This window comes from Mustelus asterias, chromosome 11 (assembly GCF_964213995.1).
Source record: "Mustelus asterias chromosome 11, sMusAst1.hap1.1, whole genome shotgun sequence".
In the NCBI taxonomy this organism is placed as follows: Eukaryota; Metazoa; Chordata; class Chondrichthyes; order Carcharhiniformes; family Triakidae; genus Mustelus; species Mustelus asterias.
In genome coordinates this window covers 108,826,567-108,850,300 of record NC_135811.1, presented here as the reverse complement: position 1 = coordinate 108,850,300, position 23,734 = coordinate 108,826,567, and the positions used below count along the sequence as shown (strand labels likewise).

Sequence of the window (23,734 nt, the reverse complement as noted above, 5' to 3'; positions counted from 1 at the left end):
GCTCTCTGGGGTAGAGAATTCCGAAGAATCACAACACTTTCGAGTGAAAAAAGTTTTCCTCATCTCAGCCTGAATGGCTAACTCCTTGTTCTTAGACTTTTAGAAAGTCAGTCCTGCCAGGAAAAGAATCCTCCAACATCTTCCACAATAACTTATCAAATTCTTGGGTGATTTCATGATGACCATCAGATATACTGTACACAACTTGTGGATGTGGTCTCACCACAGCCCCACAGAATTGTAGTCTGACTGATCTTAAATTCCAATCCCTTTTGTAAAAGAAATTGCATATTGTAGCGGCTTGTTTTTATTTATTTGTTCACAGGATGTGAGTGTCACTAGCTAGACCAGCATTTATTGCCCATCCCTAATTGCCCTTGAGAAGGCAGTAATCATCTGCCTCCTTGAGCCTCTGCAGTCTATGTGCTGTAGATACACCCACAGTGCTGTTAGGGAGGGAGTTCCAGGATTTTGATCTAGTGACAGTGAAGGAACGGTCGATATATGATGTGCGACTTTTGGAGGGGACTTGCAGGTGCATCTGCTGTCCTTCTAGGTTTGAAAGGCGCTGTTGAAGAAGCCTTGCTGAAGTACATCTGGTAGATGGTACACACTGCTGTCACTGTTCATCAATGGTGGAGGGAGTGAATGTTTCAGGTGATGAATGGATGTCGATCAAGTGGGCTGCTTTGTCCGGGATGGTGTTGAGCTTCCTGAGTGTTGCTGGAGCTGCACTCATCCAGGCAAGTGGTGAGTATTCCATCACATTCCTGACTTGTGCCTTGGAGATGGTGGACAGGCTTTGGGGAGGCAGGAGGCGAGCAGGATTCCCTGCCCTTGACCTACTGTTGTAGTCACAGTATTTATACGGCTCATCCAGTTCATTTTCTGGTTAATAGTAACTTCTAGTTAACTTTGTGATTAATGTACAAGGAGACATTTTAATTATTTAAAGCTGAATTATAAATATTATTCAAACTCTGACATTTTTAATGTGACGACCGTTGTAACATTGGCATCTAAAAAGACTCCTGCCTTGGTAAGTAAACTGACTAATTAATACTAACCCAATCTTTAGTCTACAATAAATTAATTGATAGGAGCAATAGAAAGAATCAGTAGCTTCAGCTCTGGACAAGGTTATTGGTTAGACAACTATTTGGAAGTGGCAATTCTCGGGTTATTGTTCTGGGTCATCAGGAAATCACCCAAGGGGTTGATGCAGCAAAATTCAATTCAAACATCCAAGATAAGATTGAATAATGATTAAATTGTCCACAGTTTCGGAATCCTTACCTAAGGAAGAATATATACCCTTGAAAAGAATGCAACGGAAGTTTAACAGATTGATTCCTGAGGTGAGGGGATTGTCCTCTGAGAAGAAATTGAAGAGACTGGATCTATATTGTGAATAAGAGGTGATCTAATAATAATAATGATGGAAAAGAGGAGGAAGGGATCTGGGATGACATAATTACAACTATCAGCACTGCGGGGTAAATACCATCACATGGTCACCATTCTGGAAAGGGAACACACACAGTCCACTGGCATGTTGGGGGTTTTGGTCGGTGGGCAGCACGAGGGCTGGGGGTGCATCATTTCTCCTCAGAACCCTGTTTTGATTTAAAGTTTTGTTTCTTTTGCAGGGGCGGGGGGGGGGGGGGGGGGTTCATTTGTTATCCTCCATTCATTTAATTTGATCCAATTTTGTTTCACACGAAAGCGGCAATACCAACACAGGCTTAGTTGCATCAATTGTTCTGCTCCTGTGGTGGAACTGCTGTGTTTGTATTCTGGAAGATTTCTCAGTGTACCAGCCAGGAATAATGTTTGCTGCTTTCCTTGTGACAGTGAGAGTCAAGAGCAGCACAGATGGTTTTGCAATCCTCAGATACCTAGTGCATAGCCATCCGAACAGTTGCTGCCTATCAGAAAATTGGCAAAAGATAACCTTGCACAATTAAATTTTCAATGTAAGAATGACATGAACCAGCAGTAACAGGATTTAGTATTGGCTGGGCATGTCAGATAATTCAAGTGTCAAGAGTCTCAGTGAAATAGTCTGACAACATCCATCACTATAACATGCTGCACAAATCTTTACTGCAATTCCACTTTTATTGGGGAAGATTAGCTCAACTTTGCGACTCTGGGGGAGGATGACCTCACTGGGCCTGGAGGTCTGGAGTGCTTATACTTCAATGCAAGGAGGTAGCAGGTAAGACAGACGAACTTAGGGCCTTAATGCTCACGAGGAATTTGGATGTGGTTGCAGTGACAGAGACTTGGTTGAAAGAGGGACAGGACTGGCAGCTGAATATTCCGGGGTACAAGTGTTTTAGGCGAGACAGATGAGGGGCCAAAAGAGGTGGGGGAGTAGCAGTTTTAGTTGGAGAGCATATTACAGCGGTGCAGAGGGAGGACAATTCAGAGGGGTCGTGTAACGAGTCACTCTGGGTGGAGCTTAGAAACAGGAAGGGTGCAGTCACTATGTTGGGGGTATACTACAGGCCCCCAACAGCCCAAGGGAAGTGGAAGAACGGATATGTCAGGAGATACTGGATAGGTGCAGGAAAAATAGGGTTGTTGTAGTGGGAGACTTCAATTTCCCTGGTATAGACTGGAAATCGCTGAGAGCTGGGACTCTGAATGGGGAGGAATTTGTAAAATGCGTACATAGAACATAGAACATAGAACATTACAGCGCAGAACAGGCCCTTCGGCCCACGATGTTGCACCGACCAGTTAAAAAAAAAACTGTGACCCTCCAACCTAAACCAATTTCTTTTCGTCCATGAACCTATCTACGGATCTCTTAAACGCCCCCAAACTAGGCGCATTTACTACTGATGCTGGCAGGGCATTCCAATCCCTCACCACCCTCTGGGTAAAGAACCTACCCCTGACATCGGTTCTATAACTACCCCCCCTCAATTTAAAGCCATGCCCCCTCGTGCTGGATTTCTCCATCAGAGGAAAAAGGCTATCACTATCCACCCTATCTAAACCTCTAATCATCTTATATGTTTCAATAAGATCCCCTCTTAGCCGCCGCCTTTCCAGCGAAAACAATCCCAAATCCCTCAGCCTCTCCTCATAGGATCTCCCCTCCATACCAGGCAACATCCTGGTAAACCTCCTCTGCACCCTCTCCAAAGCCTCCACATCCTTCCTGTAATGTGGGGACCAGAACTGCACACAGTACTCCAAGTGCGGCCGCACCAGAGTTGTGTACAGTTGCAACATAACGCTACGACTCCTAAATTCAATCCCCCTACCAATAAACGCCAAGACACCATATGCCTTCTTAACAACCTTATCTACTTGATTCCCAACTTTCAGGGATCTATGCACACATACACCTAGATCCCTCTGCTCCTCCACACTATTCAAAGTCCTCCCGTTAGCCCTATACTCAACACATCTGTTATTCCTACCAAAGTGAATTACCTCACACTTCTCCGCATTAAACTCCATCCGCCACCTCTCGGCCCAACTTTGCAACCTGTCTAAGTCTTCCTGCAAACTACGACACCCTTCCTCACTGTCTACCACACCACCGACTTTGGTGTCATCAGCAAATTTGCTAATCCACCCAACTATACCCTCATCCAGATCATTAATAAATATTACAAACAGCAGTGGCCCCAAAACAGATCCCTGAGGTACACCACTTGTAACCGCACTCCATGATGAATATTTACTATCAACCACCACCCTCTGTTTCCTATCCGCTAGCCAATTCCTGATCCAATTTCCTAGATCACCCCCAATCCCATACATCTGCATTTTCTGCAGAAGCCTACCATGGTGAACCTTATCAAACGCCTTACTAAAATCCATATATACCACGTCCACTGCCTTGCCCCCATCCACCTCCTTGGTCACTTTCTCAAAAAACTCAATAAGGTTAGTAAGGCACGACCTACCTGCCACAAAACCATGCTGACTATCACCTATCAATTCATTACTCTCCAAATAACTATAAATCCTATCCCTTATAATTTTTTCCAACATCTTGCCGACAACAGAAGTGAGACTCACCGGTCTATAATTCCCGGGGAAGTCTCTGTTCCCCTTCTTAAACAATGGGACAACATTCGCTAACCTCCAATCTTCTGGTACTATACCAGAGGCCAACGACGACCTGAAGATCAGAGCCAGAGGCTCTGCAATCACTTCTCTTGCCTCCCAGAGAATCCTTGGATAAATCCCATCCGGACCAGGGGATTTATCTATTTTCAGACCCTCCAGAATATCCTGCACATCCTCCTTATCAACTGTAATACTGTCTATTCTACTCCCCTGCAACCCAGTGTCCTCCTCAGCTATATTCATGTCCCCTTGCGTGAACACCGAAGAGAAATATTGGTTCAATGCTTCACCAATCTCCTCCGGTTCCACACATAACTTCCCTCTGCCATCTATAACTGGCCCTAAACTTGCCCTAACCAACCTTCTGTTCTTGACATACCTATAGAACGCCTTAGGATTCTCTTTAACCCTATCCGCCAAAGTCTTCTCATGTCCCCTTTTAGCCCTTCTAAGCTCGCTCTTCAACTCCCTCTTAGCCAATCTAAAGCTTTCTAGTGCACTACCCGAGTGCTCACGTCTCATCCGAACATAAGCCTCCTTTTTCTTTTTAACCAACAAAGAAACTTTTTTGGTGCACCACGGTTCCCTAGCCCTACCAATTCCTCCTTGCCTGACAGGGACATACCTATCACAGACTCGCAGTAGCTGCTCCTTGAAAAAACTCCACATGTCGGACGTTCCCAGTCCCTGTAATCTCCTAGTCCAACCTATGTTTCCTAATTCTCTCCTAATAGCCTCATAATTACCCTTCCCCCAGCTAAAACCACTGGCCCGAGGTTCATGCCTATCCCTTTCCATCACTAAGGTGAACGTAACCGAATTGTGGTCACTATCACCAAAATGCACACCAACTTCCAAGTCTAGCACCTGGTCTGGCTCATTTCCCAGCACCAGATCCAATATAGCCTCACCTCTAGTTGGCCTGTCTACATACTGAGTCAAAAAACCTTCCTGCACGCTTTGAACAAAAACTGACCCCTCTAACGAGCTAGAGCTATAACAATTCCAGTCAATATTAGTCAAGTTAAAATCCCCCATAACAATTGCCCTATTACTTTCACTCCTAAGCAGGATTGACTCCGCAATCCTTTCCTCAACCTCTCTAGAACTTTTAGGAGGTCTATAAAAGACTCCCAACAGGGTGACCTCTCCTCTCCTATTTCTAATCTCCGCCCATACTACCTCAACAGATAAGTCCTCATCAAACCTCCTCTCTGACACTGTGATACAATCTCTGACCAATAATGCTACCCCTCCCCCTCTTCTACCTCCTTCCCTACTTCGACTAAAACATTTGAACCCCGGGACCTGCAGCATCCATTCCTGCCCCTGCTCTATCCATGTCTCTGAAATAGCCACAACATCGAAGTCCCAGGTACTGATCCACGCTGCAAGTTCAGGATGTAGATAGCCCGACTAGAGAGGGGGCTATACTGGACCTAGTACTGGGGAATGAGCCCGGTCAGGTCTTCAAAGTTTCGGTAGGGGAACATGTGGCAAATAGTGACCACAATTCTGTTAGCTTTAGGATAGTGATGGAGAAGGATGAGTGGTGTCCCAAGGGTAAAGTGTTGGATTGGGGGAAGGCTAACTTTAGTGGGATTAGGCAGAAATTGGCAGCTCTTGATTGGGAGAGGCTGTTTGAGGGTAAATCCACATCTGGCATGTGGGAGTCTTTTAAGGAACAGTTGTTAGGGCTACAGGACAGGCATGTGCCTGTAAAAAAGGATAGGAAGGGTAGGATTCGAGAACCGTGGATAACCAGGGAAATTGAGGGACTGGTCAAAAAGAAAAGAGAGGCGTATGTTAAGTCCAGGCAGCTAGAAACGGAGGGAGCTCTGGAGGAGTACAAAGAAAGTAGGAAAGAACTCAAACGGGGAATTAGAAGGGCAAAAAGGGGTCATGAAATGTCCTTGGCAGACAGGATTAAGGAGAATCCCAAGGCATTTTATTCATACGTTAGGAACAAAAGGGTTGTCAGGGAAAAAAAAATCGGACCTTTCAGGGACAAAAGTGGGGAATTATGCTTGGAGCCCAAAGAAGTAGGGGAGATCCTAAATGAATACTTTGTGTCGGTGTTCACAAAGGAGAGGGATGTGTTGACTGGGAGTGTCTCGGAGGTGAATGTTGAACCGTTGGAGAAAATCTCCATTACAAGGGAGGAAGTGTTAGGTTTGTTAGAGAATATAAAGACTGACAAATCCCCAGGGCCTGATGGAGTCTATCCAAGGCTGCTCAGGGAGACGAGAGATGAAATCGCTGGGCCTCTGACACAAATCTTTGTCTCGTCACTGGACGCAGGTGAGGTCCCAGAGGATTGGAGGATAGCTAATGTGGTCCCGTTATTTAAGGGTAGGAAGGATAACCCGGGTAATTATAGGCTGGTGAGCTTGACGTCCGTGGTGGGGAAGTTGTTGGAGAGGATTCTTAGAGATAGGATGTATGCGCATTTAGAAAGGAATAAACTCATTAACGATAGTCAGCATGGTTGTGTGAGAGGGAGGTTATGCCTCACTAACCTGGAGGAGTTTTTTGAAGAAGTGACCAGAATGGTTGACGAGGGAAGGGCCGTGGATGTTGTCTATATGGACTTTAGTAAAGGTTTGACAAAGTCCCTCATGGTAGGCTGGTGAAAAAGGTTGGATCTCATGGGATAAAGGGGGAGGTGGCTAGATGGGTGGAGAACTGGCTTGGTCACAGAAGACAGAGGGTGGGAGTGGAAGGGTCTTTTTCCAGCTGGAGGCCTGTGACTAGTGATGTTCTGCAGGGCTCTGTATTGGGACCTCTGCTGTTTGTCATTTATATAAACAATCTGGAAGAAGGTGTAACTGGGGTGATCAGTAAGTTTGCGGACGACACAAAATTGGCAGGACTTGCAGATAGTGAGGAGCATTGTCAGAAGCTACAGAAGGATATAGATAGGCTGGAAATTTGAGCAAAGAAATGGCAGATGGAGTTCAATCCTGATAAATGCGAAGTGATGCATTTTGGTAGAAATAATGTAAGGAGGAGCTATACGATAAATGGCAGAACCATAAAGGGTGTAGACACGCAGAGGGACCTGGGTGTGCAAGTCCACAGATCCTTGAAGGTGACGTCACAGGTGGAGAAGGTGGTGAAGAAGGCATATGGCATGCTTGCCTTTATAGGATGGGGCATAGAGTATAAAAGTTGGGGTCTGATGTTGCAGATGTATAGAACGTTGGTTCGGCCGCATTTGGAATACTGCGTCCAGTTCTGGTCGTCACACTACCAGAAGGACGTGGAGGCTTTGGAGTACAGAGGAGGTTTACCAGGATGTTGCCTGGTATGGAGGGGCTTAGTTATGAGGAGAGATTGGGTAAACTGGGGTTGTTCTCCCTGGAAAGACGGAGGATGAGGGGAAGTGTATAAAATTATGAAAAGCATAGATAGGGTGAATGGTGGGAAGCTTTTCCCCAGGTCGGTGGTGACATTCATGAGGGTTCATAGGTTCAAGGTGAAGGGGGGGGGGGAGGTTTAACACAGATATCAGAAGGACATATTTTACACAGAGGGTGGTGGGGGCTTGGAATGCGCTGCCAGGCAAGGTGGTGGAGGCGGACACACTGGGAACGTTTAAGACTTATCTAGACAGCCATATGAACGGAGTGGGAATGGAGGGATACAAAAGAATGGTCTAGTTTGGACCAGGGAGCGGCACGGGCTTGGAGGGCCGAAGGGCCTGTTCCTGTGCTGTATTGTTCTTCTGTTTGTTCTTTGACTTGTCAGTCCACAGCTCCATCAGTTTGCTCAGTACTGCTTCCCTAGTGATTATAATTTCACCCTAGTTCCTCTCTTCCTTCCGCCTCTGATTTAGATATTACAGGAATGTTTTCTGTATCCTTTAGTGAAGACAGAAATAAAATATTTGTTCCATTTCCATTTTTTAAAATACGGTCCCTGGAGTAGGTATCCTGGTATCCAATTTAAACACAGCAAAATCACAAACAGTAAAAAGTATTATATTTTTGTGAAATGGATAAATGTTTCCCTATCATCTTCATATGCAGAAGTTCAGTGAGCAGAGTTGACTCACGGGTCTGAATCTTTTTGCTTTAATCCAAGGTCCAATCTATGTTTACAATGGATATACATCCAATGGCACTTCAAAGAACAGGGTAGCTCTTTGTGTCCAAACATTTATCCATTTAACAAAAATATAATACTTTTTACTGTTTGTGATTTTGCTGTGTTTAAATTGGATACCAGGATACCTACTCCAGGGACCGTATTTTAAAAATGGAAATGGAACAAATATTTTATTTCTGTCTTCACTAAAGGATACAGAAAACATTCCTGTAATATCTGTAAATCAGAGGCGGAAGGAAGAGAGGAACTTGGTGAAATTATAATCACTAGGGAAGCAGTACTGAGCAAACTGGTGGAGCTGTGGACTGACAAGTCTCCAGGTCCTGATGGACTCATCCTAGGGTCTCTGAACAGGTGACTAATGAGGTAGTAGGTGCGTTGGGTGAAAATTCACTAGATTCTAGAAACATTCCACCGGACTGGAAAGTAGTAAATATAACCCCTCTATTCAAGAAGAGAGCGAAAACTATAGGCCAGTGAGCTTGACAACTGTCAATTTCAAGATGCTAGGAATCATTCATTAAGGAGGTTCTAGCTGGGCACTTAGAAAAACTTACAGCAATTGGGAAGTGTCAGCATTTGTGAAAGGGAAATCACATTTTATTGGAATTCCTTGAAGGAGTAACGTGCTGTTAATAAAGGCAAGCATGCAGATTTGCTGGACTTGAATTTCCAGAAGGCATTCGATAAAGTGCCAGATAAAAGGTTATCATGCAAAATAGGAGCTCACGGGTGTAGGGGGTGACATATCAGCATGGATAGAACATTAACTGGCTGACAGAAAAGGCTCCCCCAGTATTAGAGGATTTCAACTTTGCCAATATTAAGTGGAATCGTCCAGGTGTGAGAAAGGATTGGGATGGAACTTTTAAAGTGCATCCAGGAGAGCCTTTTGTGCCAGTTTGTCGATAGTCCTACTCAGGATGGGGCAGTCCTAGACCTACCTGATCCTAGGGAATGAAGCCAGGAAAGTAGAATAAAGGCCAGAACAGTACAACCTCGCCCGTCCAGAATCGGAGTGGGTGAGGGTCCGACAACGGAAATCTCCGTTGACCTCGGGTGGGAATTTCCAGTCTCGCTCGAGTGAGGCTGTAAAATTCCACCCAATGTTTACAATGGGTTCAGAGACCCTCGGATGAGTCCATCGGGACCTGGGGACTTGTCAGTCCACAGCTCCATCAGTTAGTGAGCATTTTGGGAATAGTGACCAAAATTCTGTAAGTTTCAAAGTCATTCTGGAAAGGGATAAGGATATTCCAGAAATCAAGTGTCTGAATTGGGGGAAGGCCGATTTCATATCATTATTCAGGATCTGGCAAATGTAGACTGGGAGCAGCTACATGCAGGTAAATCTCCATCTGGAAAGTGGGAGTCTTTTAAAAGTGAAATAGTGAGAGTTCAGTGTCCCTCTAAGAGTGAAGGGCAAGGGCAGCATGTCCAGGGAATCCTGGATGCCGAGAGATATTGAGGGTTTGATAAAAAGTACATAGTAGGTATGAAGCACTAAAAATGGGGGAAGACCCTTCAGGAGCATAGAGTGTAGGGAGGCATTTTTAAAAAGTTAGGAGGGCAAAAAGGGCCCACAAAAAATCATTGGCAGATGAGATTAAAGGAAAACCCCACGGAATTTGAAATTCAAAACAAACAGATCAGTTATGATCTTATTAAATACTAGAGCAGGCTTTGCCCTTAATTCACATGGATGAAGTCATACCTGGCACAAAGGAAGATGGTTGTGGTTGTTGGAGGTCAAGCATCTTAGTTCCAGGATATCATTGCAGGTGTTCCTCAAGGGAGTGTGTCCTTGACTCGACCATCTTCAGCTGCTCCAACAATGACCTCCCTTCCATCAGAGTCTACAGTGATATTTTTGACCTATGGTGATGGTTGAGGTTTTTAACTCATTAGGAAAACCCAACCCACCTTATAAATTCTCCTGTCTGTAATGTCCTTGCTTATTCTATTGGAATCGTTCACATTCCGTTCTTGTTTATCCACGTATTCTATTTTCCCTTTACTGGTTTCTTGGTCTTACTTTACCAAACTCTAAAATATTCTCTAAAATATTCCCAATCGTCAGGCTTGCAATTTTTTTGGTCTCTTTGATCTAATACAATTTTTAAATTTCTTGTTAGCCACAATTCAATCACTTTCTTGTTGGCTTTTTGTGCCTCAAAGGAATGTATATTTGTTGTATACATTATTTTAAATGTTAGCTGTTGCTGGTGACCATAATACCTTTTCATGTAGTTTCCCAACTGCAGCCAACTTGTCCCTCATACCTTTAGTTTCCTTTAAGACCCTAGTTTCAGATTGAACTACATTTTCAAACAATATAGAATTCTAACATCTTATGGTCACACTTCCCTAAATGCTCCTTTACAAAGTGATGAATAACCCTGCCTCACTGTATTAAATCTAAAATAGCTGCTCTCTCGTTGGCTTCTCCAATAGAGTGAGGAAACCACCTTGTATATGTTACAGGAATTCATCCTCTACAACATTAGTGCTAATTGGGTTTACTCAGTCTAAATGTAGATTAAAGTCAATGATTACTGCATTATCCTTGTTACATGACGTCTTCTGATTTATATTCTGGAGCCTGCATTAACTTCTTGTGAAACAACCCCATTTTCATTATTAAAAAAATTACTTGGACATGACAAAAATAGCTAATGCGAGCATATGTGGGCATGTCAGACAGAACATCTTGGTATGGATTTATATCTAGAACTATTTTATGGACAATGCTGTGACAACATGTTAAAGCATCACACATCCCACTCAGACACTAAAGGAGAACAAGGAATCCGCAGGGCTCTGTACTGGGACCTCTGCTATTTATATATATATATATATAAATGATTTGGAAGAAGGTGTAACTGGTGTTATCAGCAAGTTTGCGGATGACACGAAGATGGCTGGACTTGCGGATAGCGATGAACATTGTCGGACAATACAGCAAGATATAGATAGGCTGGAAAATTGGGCTGAGAAATTGCAGATGGAATTTAATCCAGATAAATGCGAAATGATGCATTTTGCAGGAACTAATGTAGGGGGGAGTTATACAATAAATGGCAGAGCCATCAAGAGTATAGAAACAGTGTGCAAGTCCACAAATCCTTGAAGGTGGCAGCACAGGTGGAGAAGGTGGCATATGGTATGCTTGCCTTTATAGGACGGGGTATAGAGTATAAAAGCTGGAATCTGATGTTGCAGCTGTATAGAATGCTGGTTAGGCCACATTTAGAATACTGCGTCCAGTTCTGGTCGCCGCACTACCAGAAGGACGTGGAGGCTTTAGAGAGAGCGCAGAGAAGGTTTACCAGGATGTTGCCTGGTATGGAGGGTCTTAGCTATGAGGAGAAATTGGGTAAACTGGGCTTGTTCTCCCTGGAAAGATGGAGAATGAGGGGAGACCTAATAGAGGTGTACAAAATTATGAAGGGTATAGATAGGGTGAACAGTGGGAAGCTTTTTCCCAGGTCGGAGGTGACGATCACGAGGGGTCAGGGCTCAAGGTGAGGGGTATAACTCAGATATCAGAGGGACGTTTTTTTTTACAGAGTAGTGGGGGCCTGGAATGCGCTGCCAAGTAGGGTGGTGGAGGCACGCTGGCATCATTTAAGACTTACCTAGATAGTCACATGAGCAGTCTGGGAATGGAGGGATACAAACGAATGGTCTAGTTGGACCAATGAGCGGCACAGGCTTGGAGGGCCGAAGGGCCTGTTTCCTGTGCTGTACTGTTCTTTGAATCAGTCCTCGTTGTGATTACCGCTCCATTCCTCCCCAGATAAGATCGGACAGGCATGGGAGAGAAGTCCAGTTATTTATTTCAACACCTGATTTGCTTGGAACCGTACTTGTCACTAGTTACAACTCCTCTCTGAAACAAGCTCATCCTCAGGGTGAATCATTCTCTCTCAGACAATTAGTCAGTGAAGTTTGAAGGACACATCATGTGAAAATAATTGATTGGGAGACTCAGTGGATGACCTTTCAACCTGTGGGTACCAACAAATTAGACAGGTATTTAAATAGCCAGAGGCCGAGAATGCTGCTCTGCAGAAATGAACTGAGGCAAATTTGAGGCTCTCAAAGTTTCCGAGCAGTTTTGGTGGAAGAATGATCAACTCTCCCAGATCAACCTCGATTGTGTTAAAAGTGTTAAGTATGCTGGTTTAGAACAACAGTAGGTCTGTCTCAAAGAGGCAGGAGACAAATCAAACTTTAAGAAAGTATGTACTGCAAGAGAAGGTGTCCAAGAATAGGCAACTTCAAATAAATCACACAGACAACATTAAACCCAATAAATTACATACTTTAATTTATACTAAGATACCAGATAGACTTTGTGGTTATAGGTTCAGGCCTGGGTACCTTCAGATTGCAGAAAACACAGCAAGACAGTGCATGTGGTTACAGTAAAGGTTTTCCTTTTGAAGACAGACTGAATGTCTAATGATTAAGGACCCTTTTGTCCCTTCCATCCCTTAACAGGAATTACATCTCATTCCCAATCTCTTAATTTTAAAATTACAACTCAAACCACATAGAGCAGACAACGGTTTAGTACAAATGGTCCCTCAAATAAGCGTACATCAGCACAGTTACTACATTGGATTCACAGACAACAATGTGGTCAGATGAAATGCCATTGAAGCTGTACAGCAGATCCCAGCAAGAGAAAGTAATCACTTCAGTCGGATTGATTGCGTTGCTTCAATGAACGTCAAACACATTGCCTTTGGCCACTTGAGCTACATATAAGCCTGAGAAAAACAGCTGGCACTGCCCACCAAACAAAAACCTGCATGACATTCCATCGTCCACTAATTTAACTGGAGGTGTTAATATGCATATAAAAAAGCAACATAAGCAACAAAATAGTGAACAAAGGAAGATCATACACAGATGTTTTGTGTACTTGTTGGCTAATATCAACAGAAATTTCTAGATGAAGTTTAAATCCCATTAACTTGTAAACATCAAGCTGCTGACAATACATCTCAGTCGGTAGATTTATGACTAAACTGTCTGTGATGCGACAGCACCAAGAACAGCCCTTCTGAAACTCCAGGTCGGCAGAATCAGACAGGATGCATCAGCAGAGCAAAAAAAGTGCAAGTGAATGGAGTTGCCAATGCTTCTCCAGGTGGACAAGTACAGTTTGCAAGCTGCCTATGGCTTTAGTCACAGTTTGTCTCTCTTTCTCTCTGGTTCCTTCAGACGGATAAGAATTCTACAAACCCCAGTCCGAATTCCCAGTTTACTGATTTTGTTTTAAAAATAAATTCCCACGAACTGAGACTGAGCTTCAGTCCACTGAATGGAATGCCGCATTAGCAATGCAACGAGAAACCCTTTGGGATACTTTTCCTGAAATTAATTTAAAATGAAAGGACAATTCTACTTTGGGTTCTGCTGTATTCTGCAATGGCAGTGCAGACAAAGGACTCCTGACAACACCGATTCTTTGCTCACTTTGTATCCTATACTAGATTTCCAAATACTGCGTGACGTGCACACATGCATCCACACCCAGCCTGACACCAGGTCCCACCTACTTCCTAATGGACTCAACAGCAGCAGGTATTTGGTTTTTTTTATAATTAAAAAGAGCTGCATCAGTTCATGAAGCACAGATGCCCATTCCCTCTTCCTGTTCCTCTCTCCTCCCTCACCTACCAAGAATTCCAGTGCACAGAAGAAAAGCAATGTAAACACCTTTTGGGGTGGGCAATATTGGGATCAGGGAGATGTTTCTGCACTGAGACCCCCTTAGCGAACCCAAATGTTCACATGGTCATGTGTTCTGGTAAGACGTACGAGATGTCATCCCACGGGTGACGGTATAGTCCCTGCTTCAAACGCTTCTGATCCAGATAGTGTCCTGGAAAATTAAGTACATCACAGGAAGTAATGCAAATGAAGGCTTTTAAATTTCAACGAGTTTTCAACTTTTCCAAAAACAGGGATTTTCAGGGAAGAATTTGGTATAGATCAGTTAGAACACCATCTGCACCCCTTCAGAGACAGAGCGATAAAACAAACACTAATGCAAACACCCATCTCGAGATGTGGGGCCACAGAATTGTCTGGATTTTAAAACCTGCAAAGTCATTCAGCCTTACAGATCTTTCCTAATGTTTATGCTCCACATTATCTTCTTCCTTCTGTACCTCATCTCACTATTAATAATTCTTCTATTCCCTTCTCCCCTATGCATTTATCTAACTTCCTCCTAAATGTATCCATCATATTTGCTTCTATCACTCCATGTGGTGACAAGTTTCACATTCCAGCTTTGGGTACACCTTCCCTAGAACAGAATTGGCACCAGAAAGGCAAGTCGCTGCTGCCAGCATGAGTTTCCTCGGGCAACAGGCGAGTCGAGTCTCCCTGCACACAGCCACGTGTTCTGTTGGTGTGAAATGCAATTCTGAAGCAAGTGTGCACACACAGCTGTTGGGAGTTCTGCCACCCACCTGCAGTACAAACCAATCCCCAGGTCACTGACAGCAGTTAGTTAGGAGGCAGAAATTTGCAATGGGACAAGAACAGATTATGCAAGTTTGTATGGCAGATGGAGCTAAACGTGGTGAGGTGCGGGGCAATGATATTGGACAAGGGTGATAAATCAGAATATAGTTTCTCAACAGAAAACAGACACGAATCTGCAAGGGATTGAGGGGTTCATGGACACAGCGTCAGGAGCTGGTTCACAGCTACAAAGTAATTGAAAAGGATAAAAGAAAATTACTGCGGATGCTGGAATTTGAAACCAAAAGAGAAAATGCTGGAAAATCTCAGCAGGTCTGGCAGCATCTGTAAGGAGAGAAAGGAGCTGACGTTTCGAGCCCAGACGACCCTTTGTCAAAAGTAATTGAAAAGGTTGGAGTGGTGGTCTTGAATACAAGGGGATTTCAATACAACTGCGCTTCATCTTAAGACTAAAATCTTAGACTGGTTGGGAGTAACTGTTCTGCTGTGGGCACACCTCAGGCAAGAGACCTGGAGGGGGTGATACCATGGGCTGGGAGAGTTAAATTACGAGGACAGGTCACAAACCTGTCTTGTATTCCTTTGTGCATAGGAAGTTCAAATGGAATTTCAGGTCAATTAGAGTCAGAGGTTTACAGCAATGGAAACAGGCCCTTCGGCCCAACTTGTCCATGCCGCCCTTTTTTTTAAAAACCCCAAAGCTAGTCCCAATTGCCCGCATTTAGCCCATATCTCTCTACACCCATCATACCCATGTAACTATCTAAACGCTTTTTAAAAGACAAAATTGTACCCACCTCTACTACTACCTCTGGCAGCTTGTTCCAGACACTCACCACCCTCTGAAAAAATTGCCCCTCTGGACACTTTTGTATCTCTCCCCTCACCTTAAACCTGTGCCCACTAGGTTTAGACTTCCCTACCTTTGGGAAAAGACATTGACTAGCTAGCTGATCTATGCCCCTCATTATTTTATAGACCTCTGTAAGATCACCCCTCAGCCTTCTACGCTCCAGAGAAAAAAGTTCCAGTCTATCCAGCCTCTCCTTATAACTCAATCCATCAAGTCCCTGTAGCATCCTAGTAAATCTTTTCTGCACTCTTAAATGTAGCAATGAGACCAGTCAATTTTTATTAGGCATGGCTATTAAGGAATATGAAGGTAAAGGAGGTAAATTTAATTAAAATACAGATAAGCTGTCTACTTACCCTGACTCCATATACCCTGTTACTCTTAGCTAACAAAAGTCTATCTAGTTCAGTCTTAAAAATTTCAATTAAACTAGAACATAGTCTTTTGGAGTCAAAGTTCCAGATTTGGGACATCTTGAAGTTGCACAAGACATTAGTAAGGCCACATTTGGAATACTGTGTACAGTTCCGGTCATCCTATTATATAGAAAGGCTATTAAACTGGAAAGAGTGCAGAAAAGATTTACTAGGATGCTACTGGGGACTTGATGGTATGAGTTATAAAGAGAGGCTGAATAGACTGGGACTTTTTTCTCTGCAGCGCAGGAGGCTTTGGAGTGATCATACTGAGGTCTATAAAATAATGAGGGGTATAGATGAGGTAGTTAGTCAACATCTTTTCCCAAAGGCAGGGGAGTCTAAAACTACAGGGCATAGGTTTAAGGTGAGAGGGGAGAGATACAAAAGGTTCCAGAGGGGCAATTTTTCACAGTGGGTGCTGAGTGTCTGGAACGAGCTGCCAGAGGCAGGAGTAGAGGCAGGTACAATGTTGTCTTTTAGGAAGCATTTAGACAGTTACATGGGTACGATGGGTATAGAGGGATATGGGCCAAATGGGACTAGCTTAGTGGTAAAAACTGGGTGGCATGGACAAGTTAGGCCAAAGGGTCTGTTTCCATGCTGTAAACCTCGATGACTCTATTTCCACTATCCTTTATGTGGAAGTAGTAATTCCTGATAGAGCTAGGCTGCCCTGGGGTCAAAGTATAGTGGGGAGGGGAGAGAGGTGTCATTCCAGCTATTTTTATCCTGATCACTTAAAAGAAAACATCACTATAATTAACTTACCAATAAAGCCCATACTTCGTCCCAGAACGAAGATTCCATTCAGAGCGCCAATCTCTATGTACTCATCAGCTTCTTCTCTGCACACAAAGTCATTTTATTACTTTTATTGGGAACGAAAGGATGAACATTAAGTTAATCTCTATCCAGACACCAGAATCTGCTGCAGAATCCACTTGGATGGTGGGGTGTGCAAGTTTGCACATGCAAGAGAAAAAGCGTGCACAAAAATATTCCCCCTCCATTCCCAAGATTTAATAGTGTGTGTCAGCGGCAACTCAATTGACAGAGTCGGAAGACGCACTTCAAGAGTTCAGCACATAATCGACACTGACACACAGTGCAGTGCTGCACTGTCAGAGCTGTCAGTTTCAGCCTGGTAAGGATCCTGCCACATGCACCAAAATCTCATGCCACAGTTCAAGAAAATCAGAAGAAATCTCTGATTGTTCAACCAAAATCGCCACCATCAAAAAAAAAAGATGGCTCATTGAACTTGCTATGCATAAATTGCACCATCTGCCCACAAAACAAGTGAATAAATTGAAACTTGCTTTGAAGCATTTTGATGTCCTCAGTATTTACGTGGAAGTCCGACATTTACATCACAACATAGAATCATTGAATCATAGAAACCCTACAGTACAGAAAGAGGCCCTTCGGCCCATCGAGTCTGCACCGACCACAATCCCACCCAGGCCCTACCCCCATATCCCTACACATTTACCCACTAATCCCTCTAACCTACGCATCTCAGGACACTAAGAGCAAGTTTAGCATGGCCAATCAACCTAACCCGCACATCTTTGGACTGTGGGAGGAAACCGGAGCACCCGGAGGAAACCCACGCAGACACGAGGAGAATGTGCAAACTCCACACAGACAGTGACCCAAGCCGGGTATCGAACCCAGGTCCCTGGAGCTGTGAAGCAGCAGTGCTAACCACTGTGCTACCGTGCCGCCCTACATTTAGCAACTGAAATGGCACAAACTAAATTCACCACGTGAAGCACTTTGGAATACCCTGAAGCACGAAAAAGCTTCATCTAAAGTTCCAGCTCTTTGTCAAGTAAGTAATTGCTAAGCTATGAGGCACATATAATCTCTCTTGCAGGTTCCTTGACACAGCCTGCAGAAACAGCTGTGTTGGCTTGGGGGAGTGCTGCACTGTTGGAGGTGCAGTGTTACAGATCAGACATCTGCCCTCAGGTGGCTATAAAATACCCCATGACATTTCTTCAAAGAACAGAAGGTCAGCTCCCGACGTGTTTTGACCCATATTCATCCCTCATCCAACGCGGCAGAATGTAAAACTTTGCTATGCACAAATTGGCTGCTACATTTCCTATGTTACAGTAGTAACTATATTTCATTGGCTAAAAAGCACTTTGGACATCCTGTGGTCATGAAAGTGCATAGAAATACAAGTCTCAGGTAGCCCCATATTTCAAACTGAAGGAAAATACCTACCTTGTAAAAGCACCACAGTTTCTTAGCAAGTCAACCATGGCAACACCAATAAAACCATCAACATTCAGGATAAGATTTGGTTTCTGAAACAAAAAAAAACATTTAACCGTTCAATTCTCAATCAATATTCATACATCAGTAAGGAATAAACTAGGGGAAAGGTTTCAATAACCGCAATAAATTTTGAAATGGTCATTTCTTCTCCAGGATTCTTAACTTCCAAAATAAACCACTAAAGTTTGTAAGCTCATCCTGCCACCTTGTTCTGCAGATTCCACTTGGGTAAAGATTTTCAAATGGAGAGAATTAAAATCCACTTCCTAACACTGCTGTGTTACCCGACACACAAACTATTGGATACAAGCTATTTCATTGAATGCATGCCCAATCAAATTGTCAGCTGGAAATGAAGCAGTTTCCACAGTGTACCCACGTACACAGCACAAAGCCACAAGAAATTGTTTAGAATTTTAAACTATTTAAAAGTCTGAAATAAAAAACACACCAAACTAGAAAGGGGAGAGATTGTTGCAGGTGGGTTCAGATGAAGGACGTTTCCTTCTCTTTCTAAACACTGAAGGGCTTGATAGAAATCATAGAAACCCTACAGTACAGAAAGAGGCCATTCGGCCCATCGAGTCTGCACCGACCACAATCCCACCCAGGCCCTACCCCACATCCCGACATATTTTACCCGCTAATCCCTCTAATCTACGCATCCCAGGACACCAAGGGGCAATTTTAGCATGGCCAATCAACCTAACCCGCACATCTTTGGACTTGATAAGTGTTTGCAAGATTCATTTTTAAATTTTTAGAGCTGCTTTAATGTTTGTCACTAAATCCCCGATAGAATCGATCGCTGTGGGAAACTGGTTACTTGCTGGTCAGGTTTCAATGCACCAGTATAATCCCATACCTTGGAGGTAGTGATTTTCTCCACTTCGAGTGCGTAGTCGAGGAGGGGAGTAGCTGGGAAATTCTGCTTCACAAAATCCTTTAGGATCTGCACCCTCATGTCTGGATTATTAATCTGTGATCAGGAAAGTTGGATTCATTAAGCATCCCAATGCAGTGATATCAAAGTGCATTCCTTACAACTATCACCGTATTAGCTTGTGTTACCAAAGTAATAGCCTGTCGTTCCAACATTTACTTTCACAATTACGGATACTCCCATCACTTTTCTTTTACCTCCTGATGGAACTATTTCAATGCACCCTTGACTGGCCTTCCATCTTCCGCCTTGCACAAATCTGAACTCACTGAATATAAACAGCATTAACAAGTGCCTGGAACACAGCCTGAAAACCCTGGAAGCTCAGGGAGACCTGCACTTGTGTTCCACACTCGCTGATTATCCTGTTTTAGTTTGTAAAGAGCTGTTCTGTGATCAATCCAAATCAGCTCACTAGGAGCAATCAACAAAACATGATATGCAATGATAAGGATTCGAGTCAAAAGCACATGGGAACAGTACAGTTCAGTAATTGTATGTACCCTAAATCACCCTTATGATATACACTCCCAAGCTGCACAAATTGAATTGTTGATAGGGTGGTTTGGAACAGTGGTGTCCAACACTAATGTAGTACAGCATGCACTTCTGTATCTCAGTAACAGACAGTTCTGATCAAAACTAACTTTGCTCTTCTGTGACATCTAGTGGCTGGTTACAGAACAGTAAGAAGTCTCACAACACCAGCTTAAAGTCCAATGGGTTTATTTTTTTTTCACAGAGCAGTTATTTTATTGACTTGAACGGAGGGAGTGGGAACTGGAGAATGCAGAGATTGGCCGGGTTGGAGCACCCCCCCGCAGTCTAATATTCTGGAATGTTCCATCGGCGTTCCAAGGCACAGGTTTATTTGGTAGCACAAGCTTTGAGTGTCGTTCCTTCATCAGGTAAATGGGAGCTCTGTTCACAAACAGGGCATATAAAGACACAAACTCAATTTACAAAATAATGATTGGAATGCGAGTCTTTACAGGTAATCAAGTCTTAAAGGTACAGACAATGTGATTGGAGAGTGGGTTAAGCACAGGTTAAAGAGATGAGTACTGTCTCCAGCCAGGACAGTTAGTGAGATTTTGCAAGTCCAGGCAAGTCGTGGGGGTTACAGATAGTGTGACATGAACCCAAGATCCTGGTTGAGGCCATCCTCATGTGTGCGGAACTTGGCTATCAGTTTCTGCTCAGCGATTCTGCATTGTCGTGTGTCGTGAAGGCCGCCTTGGAGAACGCTTACCCGAAGATCAGAGGCTGAATGCCCGTGACTGCTGAAGTGTTCCCCAAAAGTAAAGACTCGCATTCCAACCATTATTTTGTAAATTGCGTTTGTGTCTTTATATTCTGTTTGTGAACAGAACTTCCACTCACCTGATGAAGGAGCAGCGCTCCAAAAGCTTGTGGCTTGTGCTACCAAATAAGTCCGTTGGACTTTAACCTGGTGATGCGAGACTTCTTACTGTGCTTACTCCAATCCAACGCCGGCATCTCCACATCATGGTTACAGAACAGCCAGGATTATATCTCCCAGCCAGTTATTTTCATGAGGGTAAAAGACAAATGCTTTAGATTTCCTTTTAATAAAAAGTGTACAGAATATTTGGAGTCACATTGTAAGATTGCACTTCAGACTTTTTCAAATATTCATCACAGCACCTTTTAAATGAGGGGGGTCCACAGAAATGTATGTCACCAAGTATCAAAAGGACATTTCACAGCCTGAACTGTCAGCCCTAGTGAGAAAAATCCTCACACTGCTTCAACATGCCTCTTCTTTCACAGAGCAATAAGCAGCAACAACAGGCATATCATTTTCATAAGAACAGCACGAGTAAGACTAAGGCAGTACCTTAAAAAAATTGAGGCTCAGACTATTTCTCCTAAATTGAACTCCTGCCTAAACACCATTCCAAAAATGTTTCAGCAAACACTGGGACTTATTATTCGTGCAGAAGCCAAGACACAGTGGCACTGTGCTACTTTATCACAGAAGACTTCACAGCTAAGCCAATGCTAACCTAAAGTGAAAATGTATACCAGCAAATAGACACATTGACCCCTGTAATAAATGCAATTCTTTCTCTGAGGCAAGATTTCATATTGTTTTGTCTTTGGTACCGTAAATAAGCCAAAGCTAAACTGTGTTGGAACTCACCGACTTCACCCGGTGTCCAATTCCCATGATCAGCTTCCCTTCTTTTTTCATCTTATTGACAAAGTCCATCGCAATGAGACTGCTGTCAAAGGCTTTGCTGAATTGCTTGGCAGCTGCATCTAAAGCACCTCCAAATCGATCTCCCTGTGGAACACATCAATAAATTGGGAACACTGATTTCTGTATTAGCGCTCTGTACAGTAACCATTACCAAACTGGTGGAAACATTACTACAATAATATTTACACAGCAAACAAACAGTTTCTGAATGGTTTGGACTTTAGCCGTCTGATGGCAACATTCCAAAGGCAACAGTATATGGTTAGCATCCTGGACCCAAACCCCCAAGATATATTAAAAAGCCAGGCTAAACCCAACAATTTTTCTATTTTGACATAGTTGGATAGGATGCTTCACTCCAGGGTAATCCCGCTGACAAATCAGAGATCTTTTGTAGTAAAACAAACGTTATTTAATAACACAGTTTAAGTACAACTCTAACAAATGAAGTAGCTTAATTACCCAAATGAACAACTAATTTCTAACTTACTGTTTCAGTTCCAAATCAGCAACGTTCTCCACAGACTCAAAAACCACTTTAAATACAGTTAGCAGCCATAAGAGGTATAGTCAGTCTTGAAGCAGAGAAATTTTGTGGAGAGCAGCTTGCAGATTTGACTTTTCAAAAAACCCAGCTCGAACTGAAATCTGTTTTCTCTCTGCTACGTACCTAATTCCTCCCATTAATCACATTATCACATGACCCTGTCAATCCAAAACCACCTCCCATTTCTTTAATCAAAAACCCCAGGGGATCTTTTCTTTTTGTAAACTAAAGTCCATTAAGCTCTCTCCACATGTCTAAACTGAGTAATTATCCTGCTTTCCCAGCATCTGAGCTGTATCCCTTCCACACATACGACTGCCTGTAGAAATCATAGAAAATCATAGAAACCCTACAGTACAGAAAGAGGCCATTTGGCCCATCGAGTCTGCACCGACCACAATCCCACCCAGGCCCTACCCCCATATCCCTACATATTTTACCCGCTAATCACTCTAATCTACGCATCCCAGGACACTAAGGGGCAATTTTAGCATGGCCAATCAGCCTAACCCGCACATCTTTGGACTGTGGGAGGAAACCAGAGCACCCGGAGGAAACCCACGCAGACACGAGGAGAATGTGCAAAGTCCACACAGACAGTGACCCAAGCCGGGAATCGAACCCAGGTTCCTGGAGTTGTGAAGCAGCAGTGCTAACCACTGTGCTACCGTGCTAGAAAAATACTGAACTTTAAAAAAGGTCCCCTTAATATAAAAAAAAAGTACATACATCAATAGCAATAGTACACTATCAACGGGGTCATACGCAGTCCTTCTTTGACAAGGGTCTGTGCCAATGAAACCATAAGGCCTTCACGTTGTCTTGCTTTTGGTAGCAGAAGCAACACTGTGGTAGCAACCTGCCAAAATTAAACTGTGTGGAACCTACTGATGTCACCTGGTGTCCAATATCTTGTGCTCAGGTAACAAAAGTGGATCCAAATAGGTATATTGATAATATACTCGGGTGGATCCGAATATTTTGCATCTGACATTACAATCTCAGGTACAGAAGGCAAGCTACTTGAACCTGTGGAGCTTAATATTGTCCCATTATTATATGATTTTTGAAAAGATCACAATTTCTCCTTCACACTCACTGGTGAGCAGAATTCTTTAGATCGCTTCTTGGAAAGGAGGAGAAAAATAATTAAAAACCGTCCCTGTGCCTAAACAGTTAAAAGAATCTGTTAACTCCTGGCTGCTTGCAAGAAATGTCTCTTCACTGATTTAAGTCCACCCAAGGCAGAACCACAGGAATGGATTCGCACCAGCACAACTTGTTAGCTCGAAACACTACTACTTGCCCCCATCACGAACACATAGTTGTCCAGTTGCTAACCTCGGGTCACTGGAATCATATTTAAGGTTATGGAGAGCCTGACCTTCTACCCAGTACAACAACGCCAACTCCCTGTACTCGTAGCTCATTGCACTAGCTGAAAAAGTGTCCACTTGTTGTAGAGAAGAGTACAGACAGGAAGAGCGGTGTACAAGTGGATGTATGTGGCTTTTGGAAGGTATTCTGGGAGGTGTGGGGAGGAGGCAAATAAAAATGCTAAGAGAAAGAATGTTAGAGAATATTACAGTAATGTTGCTGGTTTGAATAGTTTAATACAATTGTTATTTTCCATTACACAGCACACAATATGAAAAACAAATGCGTCAGAATAAGGTTAAAGGCTGATCGATCATTGTCCTGCTCAACAATCTAGCACTTTATTAACTGGCAGAGACAC

General features: G+C 43.4%; 1 protein-coding gene across 3 annotated transcripts in view; it reads right to left on the bottom strand.

The window, feature by feature from the left end:
• Window positions 1-12,514: 12,514 nt before the first annotated feature.
• The window catches only part of aclya (ATP citrate lyase a), a 79,434-nt gene continuing 68,214 nt past the window's right edge, over window positions 12,515-23,734 (bottom strand). For all 3 annotated transcript variants that reach the window (XM_078224255.1, XM_078224258.1, XM_078224257.1), the window contains 5 exons: window positions 21,390-21,533; window positions 19,145-19,258; window positions 18,226-18,308; window positions 16,759-16,835; window positions 12,515-14,107 (listed from right to left, as the gene is read on the bottom strand). In XM_078224255.1, the coding sequence (XP_078080381.1) occupies window positions 14,013-14,107; window positions 16,759-16,835; window positions 18,226-18,308; window positions 19,145-19,258; window positions 21,390-21,533 (513 nt within the window). In that variant the 3' untranslated portion in view covers window positions 12,515-14,012. The remainder of the gene's footprint in view (window positions 14,108-16,758; window positions 16,836-18,225; window positions 18,309-19,144; window positions 19,259-21,389; window positions 21,534-23,734) is intronic.